Here is a 27,573-nt window from a genome sequence, read left to right on the forward strand (position 1 = left end):
CCATCTGGACATACACTGTGGTTTTTTTTTTTTTTTTTGTGTCTGCTTTCTTTCACATAACACGATGCTTTCATGGTTCATCCATATTGCAACATTCCTTTATTGCTGAATAATGTTCCATTGTATGGATACACCATATTTGGTTTGTATATTTACCAGTTAATGACTTTGGGGGTTGCAGCTTTGTTGATAATGAATAGTGCTGCTATGAATGTCTGCACATATGGACATATGTTTTCATTTCTCCAGCTAGATGTGGGCATATAGACTTGTTTCATTCATTTTTTTCCCCCAGTTATATAGTATTTTACTGCTTGAATGCACTATATTTCATTTAACCAGTCCCTTGAGTTTCCCAGGTGGCACGAGTGGTAAAGAACCTGTCTGCTAATGCAAGAGACCTAAGAGATGTGGGTTTGATCCCTGGATGGGGAAGATCCCCTGGAGGAGCGGATGGAGACCCACTCCAGTATTCTTGCCTGGAGAACCCCTTGGACAGAGGAGCCTGGCGGGTTATGGTCCATAGGGTCGCAAGGAATCGAACGTGACTGAAGCGACTTAGCACTCACGCAGCACTGCTGATAGACAATTAGGTTAACCTGTTTCCACATATCAAAACGAGAGGAAGGGAAGGAGAAAGAAAAGAAGAAAGTTAAAAAACCCCGTGATCATCCCCATTTTACTGAGGGAAAAACGTTGTCACAGGTCACACTGAGCTGGAGACTCAAGTTCGGTTCTTCAGCTCCCATCCGTGCTCCTCAGCTACTCAGTCCAGGTCCCTACCCGCCCGGCCGCACAGCTAGGGAAGTCCCCGCCGGCCAGGTCAGATTCCTTAACGCCAGACTGGTGGATTTCTGTGTGCCCCCTAGCTGCTAAGTTGCTGCTAAGTCACTTCAGTCGTGTCCGACTCTGTGCGACCGCATAGACGGCAGCCCACCAGGCTCCGTCGTCCCTGGGATTCTCCAGGCAAGAACAGGTGCCCCCTAGAGGCACCTGCAAATCGTTCGGTATCGCGCCACACACCTCCGGCCAACAGGGGGCACTGCAGCAGTCTCCATAGCACGGACTGGGTCTCTAGCGGTGCTCACTTTTCCTCGAGTCCCCGAGGAACTTCCGGCAACCGCGGCGCTTTGGTGCCGCCGGACTCGTAACTTGCGGACGCGGGCGCGCAAGGCGGCTGGGGTTGTTTCCGGTCGTGTTGGTGGTCTGTCTTGAGTTGGGGCAGCAGTGACTGCGGCGGCGGGGGAGAAGGAAGAGGGAAGATGGAAACGATTCTGGAGCAGCAGCGGCGCTATCATGAGGAGAAGGAACGGCTTATGGATGTCATGGCCAAAGAGATGCTCACTAAGAAGTCCACGGTGAGTCGGCCTGGGCAGGGGCTACCGTAAGGCCGGGCCCCCTGCCCGGATTTAACCTCAGAGCTTTTTTCAGCCCTCAGACCAGCCCCGCCCCGAGCCCTTCGAGGGTATTCCCTCCCCGAGCTCAGGCATAGGTAGCCTTTCCCCGGGGCCCAGCGCCCAGAGGCCTCTGCTTGGGCCACTAAGACCCGAGCGGGTAAGCTCCGCCCTCGGGCGGCCTTCCCAACTCCAGAATTCCGACTAACAGCGTATATGTTACGTTTGCCTTTCTTCAGCTCCGGGACCAGATCAATTCTGACCACCGCACACGGGCCATGCAAGATGTGAGTGTCCCGCTGTCCGCTTCTCTTTGGGCGCGATGGACTGGAAGAGGAGGGAGTGGGTGCGGGGACAAAGGTAGCCTATTGGCCAGTCGAGGGGTTTGTATGCCTGCCGAATGTACGCGCGCTGCCAAACCTAAGGATGCTTAACCACCCTTACTCCCTTCTCCGAATGGAGAACTCTTACTCATTTTTAATTACTAGAGAAGATCTCCTTTATAGCATCCTGTATCTCGTGGATGTGCGAAGAGTAGTTATGAGGTGTCAATGCCTCGGGCTGAGAATGTACTCTCCTCCTCCCCCATAGAAAAGAATAAAAGACCCTAATCAGAGTTTCTGATTTAGGGTAGATAAATATTACAAGCCCCTAATCCCTTATCTAGATTCCCAAATCCAAAGTACTCTGAAAACAAAAGATTTTTTAATTTGTTTTGGAAATTATTTGGTGGCAAAAATCTGACTTGATCTGATCAGATGAGAGGTTTTTTATGGTCTTTATCCCATTTAATAAATAACATAACTTTCATTGCAGAACTAATTAATGTGTTTTCCAGATCCCACTAGGGATATTTTATTTCATGTAGTACCTTCCTGAACTTAAAAATTCCACATTCTGAAGCAAATCCGGTCCCAAAAGTTTTGGAGAATGGGCTATGTACTTGTGCCATTCTAAGTTTGAATCCAGAGGAAGCTGTGTGGTGTTTGACTTAGCCTGAGCATTCCTTAGTCAAGCCTTTTGAAATAGTGAAAGTCAATTTGGACTACCCTTTTATCTTTGAGAGTCTTTGATGGGAACTGCAGTTTTCCAAAGGGTGACTCTTACATGGCTCTCTTTTACAATACTTCTATTGTTGTTTAGGTGTTAAGTCGTGTCCGACTCTTGCAACCCAATGGACTGTAGCTTATTAGGCTCCTCTGTCCATGGGATTTCCCAGTCAAGAATGCTAGAGTGGATTACCTTTTCCTTCTCCCGACCCAGGGATCCAACCCAGGTCTTGTGCAGTGGCAGGCAGATTCTTTACCACTGACCCATCAGGGAAGCCCATGACTCTTCTAGGGAAAGTTAAATATGGGAACTCTGCCACCCCTCAAAACACATTTCTTAGGTAATCTTCAGAGTGACCTGTTTTAAAAATAAGCTAGGAGCCAGTGTTGTCTGTTAAGGAAGCATAAGAACTTTTAACACCACATCTCTTGAAGTTTTCCTGACATTTGACTAGAGAGCCCTTGTTGGTTGCTTGGGTCTCAGTTGTACAGATGGATTGCTTCATTCTGATGGATTTGTGTTTGCCTTCCAGAGGTACATGGAAGTCAGTGGGAATCTGAGGGATTTGTATGACGACAAGGATGGGTAAGTGACAGTCTCATTCAGTCCAGCAATTACTGCTTTTGAGGGGCCATGGTTAAAGGACTGACTTTGTGCTCCGCGTTTTCTGGATTTTTTTCTGAAATTGCAGGTTACGAAAAGAGGAGCTCAATGCCATTTCAGGACCCAATGAGTTTGCTGAATTCTATAATAGACTCAAACAAATAAAGGAATTCCACCGGAAGCACCCAAATGAGGTATGACCTTGCAAAGTTTTTTCTCCAGACCTGTCCAAAGAGTATACAAAGGACATGTGTTAGGAAAATGGAGATTGCCATTCAGATGTCCTTTCAAAAGGGAACTTACCAGTTAGCTATAAGCAGCGTAGTTAGGTGACATCCTGCAACTCCAAGTTCTTTCAGAATTTCCCTCAGCTTTAAGCTAAAGCCATTCTCTTCTTGGGCTTCCCAGGTGGCTCTCACGGTAAAGAAGCTGCCTGCTAATTCCCTGGTGGCTCAGTGGTAAAGACTCTGCCTGCACTGCAGGAGCTGCAGGTTCAATCCTTGGGTCAGGAAGATTCCCTGGAGGAGGACATGTGAACCCACTCCAGTATTCTTGCCTGGGAAATCCCATGGACAGAGGAACTTGGCGGGCTACAGTCCATGGGTCGTAAAGAGTCGGACACGACTGAAGCGACAGAGCACACGTACTCTTGGGCAGCCCCTAACCAGTGACTGAACACAGTAAGGGGGGGTGGGGGTATCACAGCCTGGTTATTTCTGCCCAGTGTGAGACTTTTAGTGAGATTTTGCATCATGGTCTAGGCTCTCCCTGCTCTATCCTTCCATCCTGCTCGCTCTCTCCTTTTTTTTTTGGTGGCCACACCTCATAGTTCATGGGATCTTAGTTCCCCGAACAAGAATCAGAACTGTGTCCCCTGCACTGGAAGCATGGAGTCTTAACCACTGGACCACCAGGGAAGTCCTTTCCTTTTTATCTTTCATGGGTAATCTACTGGCCAATAAACCACTTGTGTTCCTGTCTTGAAATATGCTGCCTGGAGGAACCAACTAACACGGAGAAGCTTTACTCACGTCCATTGACGATTACCCCTTCATGATTCAGCCCAGAGACCAAGTCTTTCATGAAAATTGCTTCCTAGTCTATCTCACTCCTAGTTAATCCCAATTAATCCTTCCTTCCTTTATGATCTTGTCATGTTCTCTGACAATGAATGTCTGCCCCACTGTACTGTAAAATTATAAGGAGCAGGGATTACATCTCAGTTGTTGAGAACTCATTAAACATCTTGCACAACTGACCAAAGGAATTCCAGGGGAAAGGGGAAATGAGGCATGGCTGTAGAAGTGGAGAGATGGGTCAGTAATTGCACTGAGCGTTTATGACTCTGTAACTGAAAAGTTGTTTTTTCCCTTGATAGAAATAAGGAAGAAAGAACCCATTTGCACTGGAAGTGGATTTTTATGTATGTAGATTTTCAGGTGATAATATACCTAGGTAGACGTGTCCTATGAGAGTTGAAGTTCGTGATTGGGGCTTGAGAATTAGCACATGGACTTGATGGTTGAAGCCTTGAGTCATAGAGTTGTGGGAGGGAGAGAGAGTGTGAAGGGAGACTGTCAGCTTCTGGGTGCCTTGGGGCACTCACAGAAAGGGGGCCTGGGAAGCCTCCAGTACAGGTCAGTTGGCAGCTCCAGGTCATGTCTTATGGGAGCTCAGCAAATGAGCTTCAGAAAGGAAGTGAGTGGTATCCACTGTTCCTGATTGGTAACTGCCAGGATTGCCGCTCAGTAGAAGTGGTGGGAGTGGAAATCTGGGAAATCTGGTCACAGGGAGTACTCGTAAATAATGGGGAAACTGTAGTGTGTAGTGTTTTAACATGCATTTGAAAGACTGGCAGGAAAAAGGAGAGGAGAAGCAGGAGGAAGATAGGAAGGTGTCCATATGTAAAGGAATGGGTAGAAAAATAAGAGACTGAAAATACTAGGCAGGAGAGGCTACTTAGTGGAGGTACATAAAGGTCTCCTCACTCTCTTTGGAAGGTAGAGTATTCAGTCTTTTGCTAACCAAGAGAGAAGACGTGAGTACCATTTTGGTGTATAACCTAATCCCAGCTCTGGTAGAAAAGTGATGCAGAATAAATGGTTAAATTTATTCCAGGATATACTAAGGGGGAAAAAAATAAATCCAATTATGTGAGAAGCAAAGTAATAATCTTGTCATTTGCCTGTATTATGGTTGCACAAATACATATATATAAACTCACAGAGCAGTGGTTTCCAAATCTTGCTGTGCATTTGAATCTGAGGGTCTTTAAAAAGTGCTGATACCTCCCCCCACTTCTCATTTAATTGGTGTCAAGTATGTCAGGGCTTTTAGCGCTGTCTCTCAGGAGAAGGCAATAGCAAGCCACTCCAGTACTCTTGGCCTAGAAAATCCCATGGATGGAGGAGCCTGGTAGGCTGCAGTCCTACGAGTTGGACACGACTGAGCAACTTCACTTTCATTCGTTGGAGAAGGAAATGGCAACCCACTCCAATATTCTTGCCTGGAGAATGCCAGGGACGGGGGAGCCTGGTGGGCTGCACAGAATCGGACACGACTGAAGTGACTTAGCAGCAACAGCAGGTGATTCTAATGTGCAGCAAAGTTTGAGAATGGCTGACGTTAAAAATTTTTTTAAATAATCTGTAGACAGTGGTTATCTATTTGCAGTACAGTTTTTTTTTTTTTTTGGTGGAGGCAGGTTGGTGCCCAGGGGGTGGGAGTGCTCTTCAAGACATGTGGGATCTTAGTTCCCTGATCAGGGATCGAACTCATGCCCCATGCATTGTAAGTGCAGAATCTTAAACACTGGAGCACCAGAGAACTCCCTTGTGGGAGAATTATTAAAGGGGGTACCTTGATTTTTTTTTTCCATTCTGTCTTTTTATGTTATTTGAATTTTTGTGAATGTTATTTTAGCAAATTTTAGTTAAACAATGGCAGAAAGCAGAGGAAAAGGCAAGGTAATTGGAAAACAGAAGTAAACTCCTAATGAAAAATCCAAGCCAAGTAAAGCATTAGAAATCCAACTTTCTATATAGCTCATTCTGTGATATTGCAACTTTTATGTTGAAAAATCCACCTGAGCTTTTCTCTCTTTTCCCATCAGATCTGTGTTCCAATGTCAGTGGAATTTGAGGAACTCCTAAAGGCGCGAGAGAATCCAAGTGAAGAAGCACAAAGTAAGTAGGGTTTAATGCTTCTCTCCAGCACCAACAGAAGTACAGGTAAATAACAGACCTCAGATTTGCCCTCAGATCCCTGGAAAATGGCCCCACAGAAATGTATAGCGGTGTTCTCCTACTGATATTCTCTTTGTTAGACTAAAGTCTGGACTAGATTGGCATCCTAAACTGGCACTGGGCACAATGTTCATTTTGTGCTCGTCCAACTTAAATGCATTGGCTGAGTCCTGTTTCACTCTGTGAGCACAGAGAGGGTATTTGGGTAAAGGGCTGCATTATGAAGCTGTGCAGTCCTCTTGAAAGGCCAGGTCCAAGAAAGTGGTCTTTAGTACCTGAATCACTGATACCTCTGATTGCTTCAGATTTGGTGGAGTTCACAGATGAAGAGGGATACGGTCGTTACCTGGATCTTCATGACTGTTACCTCAAATACATTAACCTGAAGGCCTCTGAGGTAAGACCCAGGATAGGGGAGGGTGGCTCTGATTCTCAGGGTGAGTCAGGACACTGGGCTGGGGCTACTAGACATGAAACGGTGTCTTCCTTCTGTTCTGGAACTGTTACGTAAATATTAAAATGGTGATGTGCTTTCTTGGAAGGAAACCATTTTCAAAGTGAAAATCAGGTTTCTACAGTGAATGAATAAGTCTGGTTTACTTACTAGTAAATTTTGTTTTATTATGACAACAAGCCTATTTTGCTTTTGTAAAAATAAATTTTTAAAACTTCCAAATACACATGCAGCATCTGTGTTAGGTACATATAGTAGTAGGTACATAAAGATACAAAAACATAATCTCTTCCAGGAATGACTATTTAATATCTTTAAAAAGATACCTAAAAATAACTTACCGTAAGAGATGAGATTTAATTGACAGCCTCAGGAAAGTTGCAAGGAAGTATGTGATGAATTCCTCTTGGAGTTGTAAGGACATGTCCCAAAGTTGTCTCAGCTGTAGAAGCTCCATGAGTCCAGTCCTGCTGCCTCTGTCTTGTTCTCATGTGTATCCATGCACTGGGTCCAAAGATATTCAATAAGTGGTTGAATGAGGGAAAAAACGACACCTTCCAGGATCTTATTTAAGAGGCAGTGGGTGTCAGTCTTTGAACAAGTGCCTGGTATGTAGTAATGTTGAACAGATGTTTCTTTTAGCCTATGGTTTATTGACTTGATCTGTATTTTTACAGGCTAATTATGTGTCTCATATTCTACTCAGTCCAGTGGAATTAACACCCAGTTAATGTAGGAATTAAATGGTAGGAGAAAAAAAAGGCTTAAGTGAGTTGGGCTTTGTTAACTTTGTTAGGCTCAATTTTGATCTCATTTATTGGAGATTATGTTGTAACTTGGTGCAAACACCTAACTGAATCTCTTGTCATTTCTTTTCTCTTTTCAGAAGCTGGATTATATCACTTACCTGTCCATCTTTGACCAGTTGTTTGACATTCCTAAAGAAAGGAAGAATGCCGAGTACAAGAGGTAGGCATTATTAGCTTCCAGGCCTCTACTGAATGTGACTAGAAGATTATTTTAATGAGAAGATTTGAGGGCCGTTTTGAGTTTTGTTTCATGAAAGGCATACATGAATGACTTCTAAGATACGTTTTTAAAATCATAATGCTTTGGGACTTCCTTGGCTGTAGAGTGGATAAGAATCCGCTTGCCAATGCAGGGGACACAGGTTTGATCCTTGGTCCTGGAAGATTCCACATGCCATGGAGCAGCCCCTGTACCACAAGTATCGAGCCCCTCCTCTACTAGTGAGTCTGGGCGCCCTGGAGCCCGCACACCACAGCTGTTGAGTCTGCGTGCTGCACCTGCTGAAGCGTATGTGCTTAGAGCTTATGCTTTGCAACAAGAGAAGCCACCACAGTGAGAACCTGTGCACTGCAGCGAACAGTAGCCCCACTTGCTGTAGCCAGAGAGAGCCCTCGCAGCAGTGAAGACCCAGTGCAGCCAAAAAATAAAAGATTAATTAGTTAAAAAATAAAATCATAATACTTTGGCTCTGGAAGAATATGTGTCTATGGGCACATCTGTGATCTTAGGCCCATACTCTTCTTAATTTTGTGTCACTGTAGAAGGAAGTCTCCCACCCTGGTGCCTCTGCTTTGGAGTTGAGCAGAGTGGGGAAAAATGAAACTTTCTCAGAGGTGCCTGGGTCTGATGTATAGATGTTACGCTTTGTTTGTGTTGTTGTGCCCTAGTTAGTAATCTGCCTTCCTCTATTTTCTCATTTTCTTTTTACCTGCAATCTTTCTTATTTGTGAGTTAAGACTGTAGTATTTGGAATTGTATCTTAAGGATGAAAGAAGATAGGAAAGGTCAAAATCAAGATGACATATTAGAAGAAAGCCAATTGTAAGCTCATTTTTATTCCTTTAAAAGACTAGTATCACTGGAGTTATAAGTATATTTTATAGGGCGTAACAGTATATCAGAAATAGAAACCTTGCTGTCTCTATATTACTTATTCCTTTGTAGATATCTGGAGATGCTGCTTGAATACCTTCAGGATTACACAGATAGAGTGAAGCCTCTCCAAGATCAGAATGAACTTTTTGGGAAAATTCAGAATGAGTTTGAGAAGAAGTGGGAGAATGGTACTTTTCCTGGATGGCCGGTGAGCTTCAGTGGGGGTTTGGGTGGAGGACATTCCAGGGAAGTAAACTATTTTACTTTAATCTTGAGCCTCTGCTTTAGGCTTTCAGGTGCTGGTCCCTTGGGATCAGTTGTAGCCAGGGGGTGTTCTCTGCCAACTGTGCTGAGTTTTCTCTGTGTACTTTGGAAAGAGATTTGGCAGGGCCCACTTGCCATTGGCTGGGCCCAGCATTTTCACCAACCATATCATTACTGCTTTGTGGTTCCTACTGACCAGAGGCTGATGTGATTATGTGCTAGAAATCTTTATTATATATTTTCATTCCTGGGGACAAACATGAATTTTTTCTGAAATCTCTGGGAGAATTGGACCATCTAGTTTTAGTTGGTGTTTGTTTTGTTTTTTTTTTTTCCTTTTTGCTCTGCTCTTATAGGCATTTGATTCTCATTCATACATGTTTATAAGGGGCTACCCAGCACCTGGTACACGCGCACCTCGTCTTACAGCACTTTGCTTTCTTGCACTTCTCAGATGGTGCATTTATTTTTTTAACAAATGCAGCAACTCCCTGCATTAGGCAAGTCTATTATTGCCACTTTTTGTTTTGTTATGGTGGTCTTTGATTTTTATTACTACCAACACTCAGATGGTGGTTAGCATTTTTTCACAATAAAGTTTTTTAACTAAGACATGTGCGTTGTCTTGCTGCTGCTCCTGCTAAGTCGCTTCGTGTCCAACCCTGCGACCCCATAGATGGCAGCCCACCAGGCTCCCCCGTCCCTGGGATTCTCCAGGCAATAACTCTGGAGTGGGTTGCCATTTCCTTCTCCAATGCACGAAAGTGAAGTCGCTCAGTCGTGTCCGACTCTCAGCGACCCCATGGACTGCAGCCTACCAGGCTCCTCCGTCCATGGGATTTTCCAGGCAACAGTACTGGAGTGGGGCGGCATCGCCTTCTCCGTGATAGACTACAGTATAGTGTAAACATAACTTTGGTATGCACTGGGAAACCAGGAAGAATCATGGGACTCGCTTCATTGCGCTAATTCTTCTACTGCAGTGGTCTGGAACCGAACCTGTAACATCTCCAAGGTATGCCTGTAATTTAGATGACTCCCTTGCCTTTGTTCTAATCCTGGGTCTTAATAAACATCATATTGTTTTTCCAGAAAGAGACAAGCAGTGCCCTGACCCATGCTGGAGCCCATCTGGACCTCTCTGCATTCTCCTCCTGGGAGGTATGTTTTCTTTAGCCTGTGCTGGTCTTGCCTGTTCACGCCTCAGAGGGGTCACTTGATCTCCTAATGCTATAGACTTATTATGGTAAGACACCAATCCTCGAGATAAGCATCTACGAAGAATGTAGAAAGATGAAAAGAAAAAAAAGCTTGTCCAGTTTCTTTGAACACTGTTAACTAAAAATTAGCCATCTTAAGCTGTAGTGGAGGTAGTGGAACACAGCCAGTATGGTTATGTATGAACTTAAGCACGGAGTCGGTCCTTTGGAGAGTTGGAGCATCCTGCTAGGAGACTGGCTATGGAACGTGTGGTCTTGCCGCTGTTTGAGGAACACCCACACGCCAGCCTGCAAACCTAAGTTAGAGCCTTTGCTGTTTCTCCAAGTCTACTTGTATAAAAGTGTGACTTGTTTCTTCCATGTAGGAGTTGGCCTCCCTGGGTCTGGACAGATTGAAATCTGCACTCCTAGCTTTAGGCCTGAAGTGTGGCGGGTAAGAGACTGATTTTTCTGTCAGAAGTGTCTCGTTTACTTTGAGTTTCACGATCTTCTAAGTGGCTTCAGTTCCATTCTTTCTCTCCACACTGCAAAGAGAAGCAAGCCTAGATGGTAAAGTAATCCTGAAATCCTTTGCCCCTGTGTCTCCTTAGGACCCTAGAAGAGCGAGCCCAGAGGCTATTCAGCACCAAAGGAAAGTCCCTCGAGTCACTTGACACCTCCCTGTTTGCCAAAAATCCCAAGACAAAGGGCACCAAGCGGTGAGTGGGGGGGAGGGGGGGCACCTCTGCTTACATTTTAAGCTTTTTATTCCCGTGCAGAGTTCGTACCACATCACAAATTTTAAAGCCCATTCTATTACCGCTGTTGATCCATCCAGCTCCAGTCTGCTCTTTTTCTCTGCTAATGGCAGACAGTTCTCTCGTTGTTCTTATAAACCAAGGACAGTCTGTACTCAGGTGTCTGAGAGTGGGGGACATCTCTAAAGTTGAAACTGTGCCCCAGGTATCTTTTGTTACTTCTGTAGATTATAGAGCGTAAGTTGGTTCAAAAATGTTCATCTAAGTGCATTTTTGCTAATAACAGTTGAATCTGTACCTGAGCCACATGCTTGTACAGGGTATTTATTTTATATGTGGTTTTGCTAATTCTCAAAACAACCTTGAAAAATATTTGTTATCCTCATCTTTGACAGATAAGGACTTAGAAAAGTTATACCTGTTATCTCACAGTTACTAAGTAGCAAGGTCAGGATTTGGGCCCAAGTCTGCCTGTTCCAGAGCTTGCCCTTCTGTACCGCATTTCCTTTGTATAGGAAATTGATAGGAACTTAAATACCTGGATATGCCTTTCACTCTCTAGAATGAGGTCAAAGAGGAAGCTTCTATGCATTCTAAGAAATGATCTCAGGGGAATTGCCTGGCAGTCCAGTGGTTTAGACCCTTCACTTCCACTAGGTGTGGGTTTGATCCTTGCTTGGGAAATTAAGATCCTGCCAGCCATATAGCATGGCCAAAAATATTTTTTAAATAAAAAATGAATAAATATCAGCAAGTCCTGAGCTGAAGAGAACATTTGCTTTCACAACATGGTATTTCTCTTGTGCTTGTAATTTTAAATGCACCTCTGGAATAAATATTCCCAGATATAGAGAACATGGCATTGGGTGAAAGAACCCTTGAGTGATAGTTTGTTTTTTATTTCCAGAGACACTGAGAGGAACAAAGACATTGCTTTCCTTGAAGCCCAGATATACGAATATGTAGAGATTCTTGGGGTAAGTGACTCTGCTGAGGGCTGTAAATGCTCCAAGTTGTGGAAGTAAGAGAGCTATGAACTTGTAGGATATTTTTTAGGATTGCAAGAAAAAAAAGTATATATCAAACTACTTCAGCAGAAAATTGTGTTCTCCCAGGGTACTTAGCCCTTCACTGAGGTCCTGTTCTGTTGTTAGGGGTCTGTTGTTAGGTGATGTTCCTAAGTTTGCCCAATCCCCTGAGGCTAGGTGGGAGAGTAGACTCCACCCCCCCCTCCCCCCACTCAGTGTAGAATCCAGATTCTTTCCCTGAGCTCCAGAATATAGCCAGGGGTGACCCAGAAAGCAAACACTCAAAAGGCAAATAAGATATGAGTAGAGTCATATGTTGGCTCCCTGTTTTACACCTGCTTTGGATAAAAGGAGGTTAGCCAGACATTGGATACATGGGATACTTACACTCTCCACAGGGAACTAGGACTGTGCGATTGTGGGCAGCAGTCTGAGTTGCCAGTCCCTGAAGACGACTGAGGCTAATCTTTGCCCCTGACATAAGGTGCGCCCACAACAGCAGCTCTTCATGAATGACTTACTCTGAAAAGGTGTGACTTACATGTTCACAGGGTTGTGCAGAGCTTGTTAGGTTTGGAGGTTAGTGGTACAGAACTGGCTGTGAGCTGCTCCTTGAGTATTCTTTCAAGAAGAAGCTGAAGGGGGTTACAGGTACAAAGAGGCCTACCTGACCAAGATGCTTATCTTAGAGAAAGTGGGGGGAGGAGCAGGAGAAAATGATTCTCTTTCAGGGAGGAGAAGGTGGAAGATGATCAGTGTCTCTGGGAGTCCTGCAGAGAGGACCAGCCTTTCTGAGTGTCTGTGTAGTTTTCAACTGCTCTCAGAGCCTTTTCCTTTACAGATACGCACATGGTGCTTTGAGTGAGTAGGTGGCTCTGGTTCAGATAGTTGGTCCGCATGTCTTTGTCTTTTGCCCTTGTTTGATGACCACGCATTAATAACTCATAAAACTAGAGTCATTGTTGGATCCCGCTGTTACAACTCCTTTGGATAAAAGGGATTAGCCAGACACTGGCTACATGGGATACTTATACTCTCCACATTGAACTAGGACTGTGCCAGCGTGGGCCCTTGGACTGCAAGGAGGTCCAGCCAGTCCATCCTAAAGGAGATCAGTCCTGGGTGTTCAGTGGAAGGACTGATGCTGAAGCTGAAACTCCAATACTTTGGCCACTTGATGCGAAGAGCTGACTCATTTGAAAAGACCCTGATGCTGGAAGGGATTGGGGGCAGGAGGAGAAGGGGACAACAGAGGATGAGATGGTTAGATGGCATCATCGACTCGATGGACATGGGTTTGGGTGGACTCCGGGAGTTGGTGATGGACAGGGGGGTGTGGCGTGCTGCAGTTCATGGGGTAGCAAAGAGTCGGGGACGACTGAGTGACTGGACTGGACTGAGTGTGGGCAGCGGACTGAGTTGCCCGTCCTTTGAAGCCGAATGCGAGGCTCATCTGTGCCCGTAACATAAGGTGTGCCCACAACTCCTACCTTTGAGAGCATTCTGCTTTCCCTGCCAGGAGGTGGCACTGTTCTCCTTGGAATTCCAGCCAAAATGAGTTCCAAAAGTTGATCTTGTTATGAATTGGTATTATTTTTACCATAACTTCACCATTTACTGACACCTGTTGGTTTCCAGATATTATGCTAAATCTTTGAGTACAGTCGTGAATGTGACATAGCCTCTTACCCTTGAAAAGCCCAGTTTGTGACTGAGGGCTACAGATAACTGCCGTATAATGTGATGTTTACTGTAATACTTTGAGATTGGGTGTTCTAAGTAGAAAGAGGGAGATTAAGATGATCCAGGTAGAGGAAACAGCAAGCATGAAGGTAAAATTACTGTGAAAGGAAATAATGAGAAAACAAACCATTGTCCTTGGGTATGTCTAGTGAGGGATGGTGTAGTCAGAGAAAAATTTGGTAAGTTATTGTATGTTGGGAGGTTGGACCTTGTCCTTTAAGTAGCAGAAAGCAAATTAAAGTTTTTTTAAGCAAAGTGTGCCACGAGATTGGTTTTCTCCAGCAGATAAATCTGGGGATAACATGGAAGCTAGACTGGACTGAGGACAGACTCGGGGCAAGTTAGAACATTGTCACCTTGGTGAGGGTGGTAACAGTGGGAAAGAGAAAGGAAGACTGGTTCAGGGAACGGTTTAGGGACAGAAGAGAAAAGACTTCTATTGTTCTGCGATGGTCTGTGGCCTCAGATGAGTGACCTCGGCAAGTGCTAGGTTTAACTTTTTCCTTTTTTTTTTTCTTTGAATTTTTCCTTTAAGATCAGGAAAGGTCTGCTGAAGAGGAATACTATTTGAAAGCAAGACTTTCCTTTTGCTCTGCAAGAAAGGAAACTTGATCCTTAAAAGTGAAGGATCAACAAGGGTTATAGGAAAATAAAAAATTTCCTTTCTTGTTCTGCACTTTCTCTCACCTCCCTTTTCATTCATGGCCCTGACATAGGAACAGCGACATCTCACTCATGAGAACGTGCAACGCAAGCAGGCAAGAACTGGAGAAGAGCGGGAAGAGGAAGAGGAAGAGCAGATCAGTGAGAGTGAAAGTGAAGATGAAGAGAATGAGATCATTTACAACCCCAAAAACCTGCCCCTGGGCTGGGACGGCAAAGTAAGTCCCCCCTGCCACCTTTCCCCCTTCTCTCATTTTGGCAGCAGATACAGACACTGGTCTAATACTGTTTTTTTTTTGTCTGATTTCTTTTAGCCTATTCCTTACTGGTTGTATAAGCTTCATGGCCTAAATATCAACTATAACTGTGAGATTTGTGGAAACTATACCTACCGAGGTCCTAAGGCCTTCCAGAGGCACTTTGCTGTAAGAGATTCGGCGCTTCTCCTGGACGTGGAAGCTTGAAACATGAGTCTTTTAGAGAAGAGGATAGGAGCAGCCTGAGAGGATCCCTAGCGTCCAGAGCAAAAGAGAATCAGAGAAGGAGTGGACATAAAGTCCAGCATGGGGCATTTGGCTTCTGGCAGCAGTGCCAGCCTTGGGTAGCACCTGAGACAGTTTCTGGAGGCATTCCACTATTTGAACCTTGTTTCCATTTTCTCTTGCTTGCTCTTTCTCTCTGCCTTTCTGACTCCTTGGTCATTTCTCTTTTCCTGTTGCTAGTACTCAATACCAAAGAAAGGGCTGACCGCCTCCTTCTTTGGGTCTTAAATGGGCCTTTGCCTCTTGAAAAAAAAAAAAGAGGATGACATTTATCAAGCTATTCTTGAGAGAAGGCATTATCTGGGTGGTACTCCAGTAAGTGAATTCACCCTTGTTTTGTTTCTGCCTTCAGTCCTCAGTACTTGGAGAGAAATTTTACAGAATAGAAGACATGCTAGATGTAGCCAAGAATGGAGAATGTATGTGAATTCCTCTTTCTCTTCCTCAGATGTGCATATTACTGATTCTGGGGTCTTTTCTGCCAAACTCCAGTAGTCTCTAAGTCTTTCTCAGTACCACCTCCAGTGAATTGGAATTGGCATCCAGGGCCCATGCCATCTGCCATCCCTGAGCCATGCTGTCATTGCATCGGCATCCCTCCCTGGTCTCTTTCGTATCCTTGCTTGTACCTGATGAACAGTCTTCTCCTTTACTTCTAAAGATTACACTGACTTGCCATCAGTAATGCTTATACATGCTGGTGGTGGGGGTTGCATACGAGGTAAGTGATGAGTTAGAGTTGTGGTCTTGACACAGATTTTGTGTAGATCTAGGTTTTATAAACCTGCCCAGTGAGGCAAACATACAGTGCTGCTTTGAAGTAACTGCCTCTTGTCAGTCATAGCCAGCTGTCTACAGACAGGCACCTCAAAAGGAATGCTGGCTTTAGGTGGAGCCTTTTGCAAAGGATTAGGGAAGGTTTTGAGTAGGATTGGGGTTAGTGCTGTATGTCCAGTCAGTCCTATTTCACGCTGTCCTCTTGCTTCTCTTCTCCCAGGAGTGGCGCCATGCTCATGGCATGAGGTGTTTGGGCATCCCAAATACTGCCCACTTTGCTAATGTGACACAGATTGAAGACGCGGTCTCCTGTAAGTAATCATTTATTGTTCCCGAGGCTAGAACTACAGGTCACTGTCCAGTACTGTCGTGTGTCCAGGCCTAAGGGCAGCAGGTTGTGGGTACATACAGACTACTACAGTCCTATATTTATTGTTTGTTCAGGGGATGGATTAGCCAGGAGTACTAATTCTTTCCCCCTTGAGAAGAGCTCTGTGCTGAGTATGAAACTGCTTTTAACTGGGGTCTGTGAACTCCCGGGTATGCAAGATTTTGAGTGAATGAGTGTAGGTGTATTTTCTGAATTGATTTTACTGTGTTAAGAACTGCAGATACAAAGGAAGAAATAGAGGTGATCTTGGTAAGCTTATTTCTGAGATGACAGGGCAGATACACAGCAACATGTCAGCAAAATATCTCTCAGAGAAAAAACCAGGCTCAACGTGTGTCCAGGAATGTGTTGTTGAAGCTCCCAGGAACCTCAGGCTTCCTGGCTACCTGGTCATGATAGATTTTTCCATCTTCCTCACAGTTTTATTTCTTTTTTTGGTCATGTTTTCACTGTCAGTGGGTTAGAATGTTAGGAAAAGAATTTTACCACTCCACTTTGCTAAGCTTCAGGCACTGCCTCTTAGCATATCACACTACTCTGCTGCCTGGTCAGCTGACTGATTTGGCTTCCACCTCTGGGGTTCAAATCCTCTATGGTAAAGCCAAGTAGAAGTGACCTTCTAAAGAGTTCCCCAATCCCTGACTTAACCCGTGAGTTCCAGGGACTCTTCCATTGAGTTTCTCGAGTGTGGTAAACTTTGGGGACTCCTTTTTGCTGTTTTGTCTCTGTGCATTTACAAGTCAGGATCATACAGTTCCTCTGATCAGAATTAAAATATATCAAATTATCCACTTAGCCTCTTTTCATTTTTGCCCTTCACTCTGGAGGAAATTAAAATAGTAATGAAATTTCATAGAATCATAATACTGCATTTTGAATGCTGTCACATTTTTAGATTTGTTTTCTAGCTACATATAGCTAATAAGTAGATAATGATTGGGCCGGGCAGGAGGGGTCATATTTTCTTAAATATGTCCTGCAAATTGCCTGAATTGATTTATTACTTGATACATTGAAATTGTAATGTAATGTAATACCTTACATTATTTTAGGCTTACAGTCAGGTTCACCTGCAAAAACATGTTTTAATTAATTTTATTCCATGTATTTATTTTTCCTAAGCATTACTCCTAAATCTTAAATGTTAAATAGAAGCAGGCAATAAGTCTTCCTTGCCTGAATGCTGTTTTTAAAGACCATGTGATGCAGCCTCACTAATTTGAAGGTTGGCTTACGATTTTATTATCACATTCCACGAAAGAAAAGTGACAGCATTTTTACTACTTTTGATCAGGCTTGGATAAAACAGCATTTCTGAATTATTTCATTCTGAGTAGTATTTTTTTTTTTAATGTAGTTATTTATCCTGTTAGAATTCTGTTTAGAAGTTTTGTTTTTACATTCATAAATAAAAGATGTGCTTTTTGCATTGCTTTCAGACATTTGTCAGATTTAGGATTCAAAACCATATTTATGTCGTAAAGTCAATCTGATTACATGCTACATTCTCTTCTGTCATTTGAAACTTTAGATGGAGATCACTTCCTCATAGAAAGGGACTACTCTGAGAAGACTCTCTAGTTATAGCCCATATGATTCCTTGATTTAGTATGACAAAGTAGAAAAGTCAGTATTTTTATTCTGCATTTTACTATTTCCTTTTTCCTATTAATACTTTCTTTGATCTTGTTACTTTGTTTAAAAACTTACTTTCTTTGGAGATACTTTGATATCGTATTAGTTTCAGATGTATAACAGTGATTCAAAATTTTATAGATTGTGCTCCATTTAAAGCTATAAAATAGTAGGAAATTCCCTAGCAGTCCAGTGGCTGGGGCTCCCTGCTTTCACTGCAAAAGGGCCCAGATTTGGCCGCTGGTCTGGGAACTAAGATCCTCCAGGTCACGCAGGGGGGAAAAAAAAAAAACTTATAAAATTGGCGATATTCCTTGTACTGTACAACATATCCTTGTAGCTTATTTATTTTATACATTGCAGTTTGTACCTCTTAATCCCCTGTCCTTATCTTGCCACTCCCATCGCCCCCGCCCTGGCCTTTCCCACTGGTGACCACAAGTTCTCTATATCTGTGAATCTGTTTCTGTTTTGTTATATTCATTTGTTGGTTTTATTTTTTAGGTTCCACATATAAGGGATAATACATAGTATTTGTCTTTTTCTGCCTCACTTATTTCACTAAGCATAATGCCCTCTGGGTCCATCATGCTGTTGCATATAGCACAATTTCATTCTTTTTTATGGCTGAGTAACATTCCATTGTGTGTGTGTGTGCATGTATATCTAGCTATCTGTATATACCACATCTTCTTTTGGGCTTCCCTGGTAGCACAGATGGTAAAGAATCTGCCTGCAATGCAGGAGACCTGGCTTCGATGTCTGGGTCAGGAAGATCCCTTGGAGAAGGTAATGGCAACCCACTCCAGTATTCTTGCCTGGAGAAGTCCATGGACAGAGAAGCCTGGCAGCTACAGTCCATAGGGTCTCAAAGAGTTGCACACGACTGAGCAACTAACACACACACACTACATCTCCTTTATTCATTTGTTGATGGACATTAAGGTTGCTTCCCTGTCTTGACTATTGTAAAGAATGCTGCTATGAATGTTGGGAGTACATGTATCTGTTCAAATTAGTGTTTTTGTTTTCTTCTGTCATATACCCAGGAGTGGATTGCTGGATCATATGGTAGTTCTGTTTTTAGTTTTTTGAGGAACCTCCATACTATCCTCCATAGTGGCTGCACCAGTTTACACTCCCACTAACAGTGTACGGGAATCGTTTTTCTACATTCTCCTCAGTATTTGTTATCTGTGGTGTTTTTGATGACAGCTATTCTGACAGGTGTGAGGTGACACCTCTTTGTGGTTTTGATTTGCATTTCTCTGACAGTTGGTGATATTGAGCATTGTTTCATGTGCCTGTTAGCCATCTGTATGTCGTCTTTGGAAAAATTCCTATTCCAATTGTCTGCCCATTTTTTAACCAGGTTGCTTTTTTGTTTTTTTCTATTAAGCTGTATGAGTTGTTTACGTATTTTGAATAGTAACCCTTTATCAGTCATATGATTTATAAATATTTTCTCCTATTCGGTAGTTTTCATACTTAATGTCTCTCTGTTTTGAATTCTGGTATGGACATGTTGATTCCGGTTGTAATTAAACTTCGTGTCTTGCATTTCTGCCAGTTTTGTGTTATTTGAGCCACATAAAACGCAGTATTACATTGTAACCTTATTGGTCACTCCCATTAGCGTTTTGAAATTCCTGTTATCTGATAGCTTGTTTGTTCTACTGTAATAGACCATTTCCCCAGTTATCAAATATTAGCAGCAAATGTGGGCTCTTTCTTTTACCCTAGTTGTCAATATTCATCCTTGTATACAGATGAGCTCTTTACACTCAGTGTATTAACTGATCTAATATTTAACTCCTTGTTTTCTTGTTAGATTTCTCACAAAGATTATATAGTAAATTTGAATCTATTCCTTTCATACAGGAACATTAGAAATGTTTCTAACATTTCTAACTTTAATGTTTCATCTAACAGTTTATTTCTACTACAAATTTCTATTATCTGTTATTAGTATGTGTCATTCTGTTGAGTTATTTATAGGAGGTGATTATATTGATGATCTGAAACAGTAAATTCTATACATCTTACTCATAATGATTCAGTAGACTGTTTAATCTTATATCAATATTCTTATCACCTTGTTTACAAAAAGTGGTTTTTCTGCTTTCAGAATCCCATTATCTCCTTTTTTCTCTTTGACTTAAAATATTATATAATTTTCATGCATACAATGTAGTGACTCAAAATTTTTAAAGATTATACTCCATTTGTAGTTACTTTAAAATATTGGCTCAATTCCCTGTGTTGTGTCCTTGTAGCTTACTCATTTTATACACAGTAGCTTTCACCCCCATTATGTCTTGTCATGTTGTTTTTACCCAAGGACTTTGTTGATGGATTCCCTTAAGTTCTTTATGTTTTCGTCTGGTCCTCTTCAAGGGTGAAGTTGGTTCAAAACCACATTCCTAACAGTGCAGACTCTGAAGGATCTAGGGTCCCGATTGTAGCTCCGCCACTTACTTCCTGGCTAGGGGACACAGGGCAAGTTATGTCTTTTAGTGCCTTGGTTTCCTTTATCTATCAAATGTGGGAGTTAATAGTATATCTACATCAGAGAGTTGTCTCAAATGAGATAATATATATATTAAATGAAATAATATAGGTAAAGTGCTACAGCATGCCTGACCACAATGTAGAATGTATCAGTGAGAAAGCATAAGCTGCCATCACCGTCAGCTTCACTTGTGGGCTCCTCTACGGAGTCCAAGGCGTGAGATCCGGAGTCACCTTTATCTTTCATTTGTAATTTAATCTTCCTGTTGCTAGCTGCCATATACCAGATGCTTGGTATATGCGAGGCAAATGGGAGATTTTTACACTCACTTAATCTTCAGAGCAATCAGTGAGGTAGAAGATCACCCACACTTTCAGAAGAAAAATGAGGTCAGTCTTTAGGTCATGTACCATAAGAAAAGAAAGCCAGGGGTCAGTCACATGTCTTTTCTACCACAGTCTTTTCTCTTCCCATAATCCTATACTGCCTTATTTTAAATTACCCCCGTAATTTTTTTTTGAGTTGATCAATAAGGACGTTTCATAAAGAAACTTTATAAATTTTCTCTTTAGTGATACAAACTTTTAGAAAAGAAAAAAAATTTTTCCAGAATATTATTGGCAGGTTCATGATTCAAAATGTTATCCATATTGTTTTCAGTATTTATCTCCTTGTTCAGATGTCTAGGTTTATCAGTTTCTCTCATATTATTATTGCCACATCTTTGATACAGTGTATCGTTTTCACCCATAATGACCTCCCTTGACACTTGTAGGTCATTTGTGTAGCATTTGTAGTTTCACTTCTATCTCAATATCACTTTGTCTTTTCATCACCTCCCCTCCCCTTTCTTTCCCCAGGGACTATTCCTCCTCTTTAAGTATCTGGGGTTAACTCTCTGGCTTCCTTTCAGACTTTGCAGTAACAGATAGGTAGTTACAGACGTCTTGACTCCTGCAGGATCCTGACAGACTTTCATCTCAGGTATCTCACTACTAATAGGCATTCATTAATTATTTTTTAATTAAATTTATTTTTAATTGAAGGATAATTGCTTTATGATATTGTATTGGTTTCTGCCACACATGAACATGAATCAGCTACAGTTATAATCAATTCATTATTAAATTGAAGTTAATTCTATTATTCTGTAGAGTATGTGCAGTTTTTCTTCATTTCCCATTGGTAGAATAATTATTTTTTATTAAACCTGGATTTCGTGTGTGGTTTTTGGATTTGGGTTTTTTTTTTAAAGCATCCAAACTAGACATCTTAAGGATTTGGGGCTATGAGGAAGAAAGCCCCTGAAAACCTAACTCCGTGTCCTTCCATCCTGAGGAAGAAGGTGCTTTTCCACCTGTGCTTCCGTCTGTGCGTATGCCTTCTCCGCTTTCTCGTGTCTTCTCTTTAAGCCTTAGCTCACAGCGAAAGTAACTCCAGCCCTTGCCCTGTATGACCTTTTTCAGTGTTCAGAGCCTGCCTTCATGTAGTTCAATCTCTCAGTGTCCCAGTTTCTAATATCAGGGAAGGATGGTAGCAAGGTGCAGCTGGGTCAGGTTCCATCTGTTGTGCAGTCAGCTGTCACTTCAGTAACTGGCAGCAAAAGTAGCTCCTTGTTAGACCAGGATTGCTCCTTCCAGAGCACCTGGAAAGACGTGTGCCCTAGTGGGAGTGGGCAGGAGCAAGCCACTGGCACAGCTGTCAGACTGGCTTTCCTTGTCTTTGTTTTAGATCATTCTGTTGAAGTTTTTCTTTGGCATTTTTAGCACAAGGGATTCAGTACTGTTATTTAAGTTACAGTAGTTTTTTTTTTTTTTCAACTTAAATGAAGGATTTGATGTATGAATTCATTATTTTAATCATTCCATTGTTCCAGACTTACATATCATAAGTTGAACAAAAGACAGCTAAGAAAGAGCCCTATGGAACTTCTCACAAGATATTTCTCATTTAGGAGGTTGGTCATAATTGACCAAAATTCACTAGGTATAAGTCTACTAACCCTAATAAACTAATAGCATCAGGTTCAGATAGCATCATTTTGTTTATGACAGTATCATGAGAGATACATTTTCATGGATTCTCGGGACATTGCCTGTGAGAGCAATCGCTTTTCTAAAACCAAGATATCCTGTGTCTATAGCTTTTATCGTATTGGCTATTCCATCAAAAATAGGAAATTCAGGGACTTCCTTGGTGATCCAGTGGCTTAGAATCCGTGTTCCCAATGCAGGGGGCTCAGCTTCAATCCCTGGTCAGGGAACTACATCCCACATGCTGCAACTGACCTCACACTGTAGTGAAGGTCGGAGACCCTGTGTGGCACAACTAAGACCCGATGCCAAATGAATATGTTTTTAAAAAGATTTCAGCACTTACATATTGTCTCATCTACTATTAATATTTCTTCACCCATCTTAGACTTCAGCTTTCTCTATAGGATATTTCTTCTAATCTTGTCATGTTTAGAGATTGTTCTACGTGATGAGAAATATGAAAGCTTATAAGAATCAAGTAGTTGTTCCTTTCAACTGTTATCTTACCTTCATAGCAGCGACCTGTCCCATCTGTTGCACATAGCCCTTTGTTCTAAGGGTGCGCCTTCCAGACACCATTCTTACAAGTTTAAGTTGTTCTTTCCTAGTTTTGTATCTGTCCTGTCTTTGCACATGTCTGATCCCTTCCTCTGGAGCTACGGTAGTGTCTGTAGATGTCTTTCTCTTTCCGTGCTCATTAGAATTGAACTGTCAGAATTATTCTTCTTATGTCTTCAGTGTTTATTGAGCTATCTTATCTTTCAAACTCTTTGGCCATGATATTTCATTGTTTTTTTTTCTCTGAATTTTTTGAAATACACGCATCAGACCTCAAGTAGTTGTATTTGACAATGTCTAGTGTTCTCTTGGGCCTTCCCTGATACCTCAACTGGTAAAGAATATGCCTGCAATGCAGGAAACCCTGGTTCGATTCGTGGGTTGGGAAGATTCCCCAGGAGAAAGGATAGGCTACCCACTCAAGTAGTTTGCCTGGTAGCTCAGATGCTAAAGAATCCACCTGCAATGCGAGAGACCTGGGTTTGATCCCTGGGTTGGAAAGATTTCCCTGGAGGAGGGCATGGCAACCCACCCCATTATTCTTGCCTGGAAAATCCCCATGGATAGAGGAGCCTGGTGGGCTATAGTCCATGGGGTCTCAGAGTCAGACATGACTGAGTGACTAAGCATAGCATTCTCTTTCTCTTCTATTATGAACTTTAAAACAGTAAGGTCACTTTTTCCAATAATTCCTATATTTTGTACCATACTAACTTTTCCTTTGAGAGTCAGTTCAGTTCAGTCACTCAGTTGTGTCCGACTCTCTGCGACCCCATGAACTGCAGCACGCCAGGCCTCCCTGTCCATCACCAACTCCCGGAGTTCACTCAAACTCATGTCCATCGAGTCGGTGGTGCTATCCAGCCATCTCATCCTCTGTCGTCCCCTTCTCGTCCTTTCCCCGATCCCTCCCAGCATCAGGGTCTTTTCCACTGAGTCAACTCTTCACATGAGGTGGCCAAAGTACTGGAGTTTCAGCTTCAGCATCAGTCCTTCCAATGAACACCCAGGACTGATCTCCTTCAGGATGGACTGGTTGGATCTCCTTGCAGTCCAAGGGACTCTCAAGAGTCTTCACCAACACTACAGTTCAAAAGCATCAGTTCTTCGGCACTCAGCTTTCTTCACAGTCCAACTCTCACATCCATACATGACTGGAAAAACCATAGCCTTGACCTTTGTTGTCAAGACGGACCTTTGTTGGCAAAGTAATGTCTCTGCTTTTTAATATGCTATCTAGGTTGGTCATAACTTTCCTTTTAAGGAGTAAGCGTCTTTTAATTTCATGGCTGCATTCACCATGTGGAGTGATTTTGGAGCCCAAAAAAATAAAGTCTGACACTGTTTCCACTGTTTCCCCATCTATTTCCCATGAAGTGATGGGACCAGATACCATGATTTTCGTTTTCTGAATGTTGAGCTTTAAGCCAACTTTTTCACTCTCCACTTTCACTTTCATCAAGAGGCTTTTTAGTTCCTCTTCACTTGCTGCCATAAGGGTGGTGTCATCTGCATATCTGAGGTTATTGATATTTCTCCCGGCAATCTTGATTCCAGCTTGTGCTTCTTCCAGCCCAGCATTTCTCATGATGTACTCTGCATAGAAGTTAAATAAGCAGGGTGACAATATACAGCCTTGACGTACTCCTTTTCCTATTTGGAACCAGTCCATTGTTCCATGTCCAGTTCTAACTGTTGCTTCCTGACCTGCATATAGGTTTCTCAAGAGGCAGATCAGGTGGTCTGGTATTCCCATCTCTTTCAGAATTTTCCACAGTTTATTGTGATCCACACAGTCAAAGGCTTTGGCATAGTCAATAAAGCAGAAATAGATGTTTTTCTGGAACTCTCTTCCTTTTTTGATGATCCAGCGGATGTTGGCAATTTGATCTCTGGTTCCTCTGCCTTTTCTAAAACCAGCTTGAACATCTGGAAGTTTGCGGTTCACATACTGTTGAAGCCTGGCTTGGAGAATTTTGAGCATTACTTTACTAATGTGTGAAATGAGTGCAGTTGTGCGGTAGTTTGAGCATTCTTTGGCATTGCCTTTCTTTGGGATTGGAATGAAAACTGACCTTTTCCAGCCCTGTGGCCACTGCTGAGGTTTCCAAATTTGCTGGCATATTGAGTGCAGCACTTTCACAGCATCATCTTTCAGGATTTGAAAGAGCTCAACTGGAATTCCATCACCTCCACTAGCTTTGTTCATAGTGATGCTTTCTAAGGCCCACTTGACTTCACATTCCAGGATGTCTGGCTCTAGGTGAGTGATCACACCATCGTGATTATCTGGGTCGTGAAGATCTTTTTGTACAGTTCTTCTGTGTATTCTTGCCATCTCTTCTTAATATCTTCTGCTTCTGTTAGGTCCATACCATTTCTGTCCTTTATCGAGCCCATCTTTGCATGAAATGTTCCCTTGGTATCTCTAGTTTTCTTGAAGAGATCTCTAGTCCTTCCCATTCTGTTGTTTTCCTCTATTTCTTTGCATTGATCGCTGAGGAAGGCTTTCTTATTTCTTCTTGCTATTCTTTGGAACTCTGCATTCAGATACTTATATCTTTCCTTTTTTCCTTTGCTTTTCTCTTCTCTCCTTTTCACAGCTATTTGTAAGGCCCCCCTAGACAGCCATTTTGCTTTTTTGCATTTCTTTTCCATGGAGATGGTCTTGTTCCCTGTCTCCTGTACAATGTCATGAACCTCCGTCCATAGTTCATCAGGCACTCTATCTATCAGATCTAGTCCCTTAAATCTATTTCTCACTGCCACTGTATAATCATAAGGGATTTGATTTAGGTCATACCTGAATGGTCTAGTGGTTTTCCCTACTTTCTTCAATTTAAGTCTGAATTTGGCAATACGGAGTTCATGATCTGAGCCACAGTCAGCTCCCTGTCTTGTTTTTCCTGACTGTATAGAGCTTCTCCATCTTTGGCTGCAAAGAATATAATCAATCTGATTTCGGTGTTGACCATCTGATGTCCATGTGTAGAGTCTTCTCTTGTGTTGTTGGAAGAGGGTGTTTGCTATGACCAGTGCGTTCTCTTGGCCAAACTCTATTAGCCTTTGCCCTGTTTCATTTGTATTCCAAGGCCAAATTTGCCTGTTACTCCAGGTGTTTCTTGACTTCCTACTTTTGCATTCCAGTCCCCTATAATGAAAGGACATCTTTTTGGGGTGTTAGTTTTAAAAGGTCTTGTAGGTCTTCATATAACCGTTCAACTTCAGCTTCTATTTCCTTTGAGAGTATCAGTTCTCAATTCTAAGAGGTGTTTGGTTATATATGATCCAACTTTTTATTTTGCAACAAAGCAAACATTATGGTAAATTTTGCTATGAAAGGGGTTTGTCCACAGGCAGTCCAGAACCAAAATTCCCATTTGGGGCAGGCAGATGTCTTTAGGACAGGCACTCAGGGGGATCCTAATGAGGGATATGTTATAACACCCAGTACCCAATGGATACTCAGTGGAATCTGATTGCTGATCATTTCTTGTCCGGCAGTGTGGGCCAAGCTGAAACTGCAGAAGGCATCGGAACGATGGCAGCCTGACACTGAGGTGAGTGCTTATGTAGCATCAGGTGTAACGTCAAGCCACAGAGTCCCTCACAGTGCAGAAGGGAGTGAGAGACGGCCCCTGGTTCACTGTAGCAGGAAGTGTAGGGTGACAATATCTCTAATCAGCTCTTGACTTGAAAAGCCTAGTTTATTTGTGATATTACATGTGTCAGACTTCAAATCTGTGTCTTAACGACAGGTTATATTCTCCCATTGAAATTTTGAAGTGGCAAGCAGAAGTACCCTGTGTCTTGTCCTGCCCTTGGGATTCATAAGCTAAGAGGCTGAAAATCTGTGTCGTATGTTAGATCTCCTTTGAGGAGAGCATCTGATGAGCTTGCTCATGGGGTGGGGAGGCGTCTTGTTGGTCTTGGGATGGTCATCCCTAACAGAGGATTTCAGAGATGAGGAGTGGTGTGTATGTGAGATATGGTAGCTGCTTCCTCTTAGGTCAGTGGTGTTCAGTGTTCCTTTAGCAGCAAAGCCCTTTTCAAGCTGTAACATAGAACTCCAATACATAGAAAAAGCAGAACTCCTCTGAATGTGGAGAAGCTCAGTCCTCTTGGCCTTTATCTCCTGTAGTGTCCTCTCAGGTAGAAACCTAGAGTTCTTGGGGCCCATTTGAAAACCATGTCTGAAGTGAGCCTTTCTGAGCCGGAGTTCCTCATCTTAAACACAGAAAGTGGTTTGAATACACAATTTTCTCAGATATCCCCAAGGATCAGTCATAATTTGTATCTTTCTAGATGTCTAATGGATGCTGTGGGCAGTAGAGCAGAACCCCAGTTGAGAAAGGCTGTTTTAGATGAATGGCATGGAATCAGGCCAGGGCGAGCTCAGGTACCCAGAGGCTGGTCTAAATATTTCTCCCAGCAGTTGTACTTAATGGAGTCCTTCTTCCCTTTTAGGAAGAATATGAAGACTCCAGTGGGAATGTTGTAAATAAGAAGACGTACGAGGATCTGAAAAGACAAGGACTGCTCTAGTGTTCGGGGATGTGTCTCAGCCGTGGGCCTTGCCCAGGCTTCCCTAAGATCTGCTTTTTCTATTTCTCCCAATCAAATGCTCCTAAAGACTCTTTGCTACTTAGTCTTATGGACTAGCATGCATCTTGTAGAAACAAGGCATGCTGGCAGATTGCAGCGGTGAGATGTGTTTTATCTTTGTTTTATATTAAAGAAGATTCCGTTGGAAAATAAAACCAGCCCTCGTTCTGAATGTGTCTTCTTGTGAAGCCAAGAATCATGAACTAATTCA

General features: G+C 42.6%; 1 protein-coding gene across 1 annotated transcript; it reads left to right on the forward strand.

The window, feature by feature from the left end:
- Positions 1–1,105: 1,105 nt before the first annotated feature.
- Positions 1,106–27,530, forward strand: SF3A3 (splicing factor 3a subunit 3). The gene is made up of 17 exons (XM_061412450.1): positions 1,106–1,358; positions 1,634–1,681; positions 2,977–3,029; positions 3,136–3,241; positions 6,160–6,232; positions 6,598–6,689; positions 7,633–7,715; positions 8,721–8,859; positions 10,008–10,076; positions 10,501–10,568; positions 10,726–10,833; positions 11,780–11,849; positions 14,360–14,524; positions 14,621–14,731; positions 15,846–15,936; positions 26,262–26,317; positions 27,225–27,530. Exons 1-17 carry the CDS (start codon positions 1,263–1,265, stop codon positions 27,300–27,302), a joined length of 1,506 nt encoding a protein of 501 aa, XP_061268434.1. The 5' UTR covers positions 1,106–1,262; the 3' UTR covers positions 27,303–27,530.
- Positions 27,531–27,573: the final 43 nt, after the last annotated feature.

This window comes from Bos javanicus, chromosome 3 (assembly GCF_032452875.1).
Source record: "Bos javanicus breed banteng chromosome 3, ARS-OSU_banteng_1.0, whole genome shotgun sequence".
NCBI lineage: Eukaryota > Metazoa > Chordata > Mammalia > Artiodactyla > Bovidae > Bos > Bos javanicus.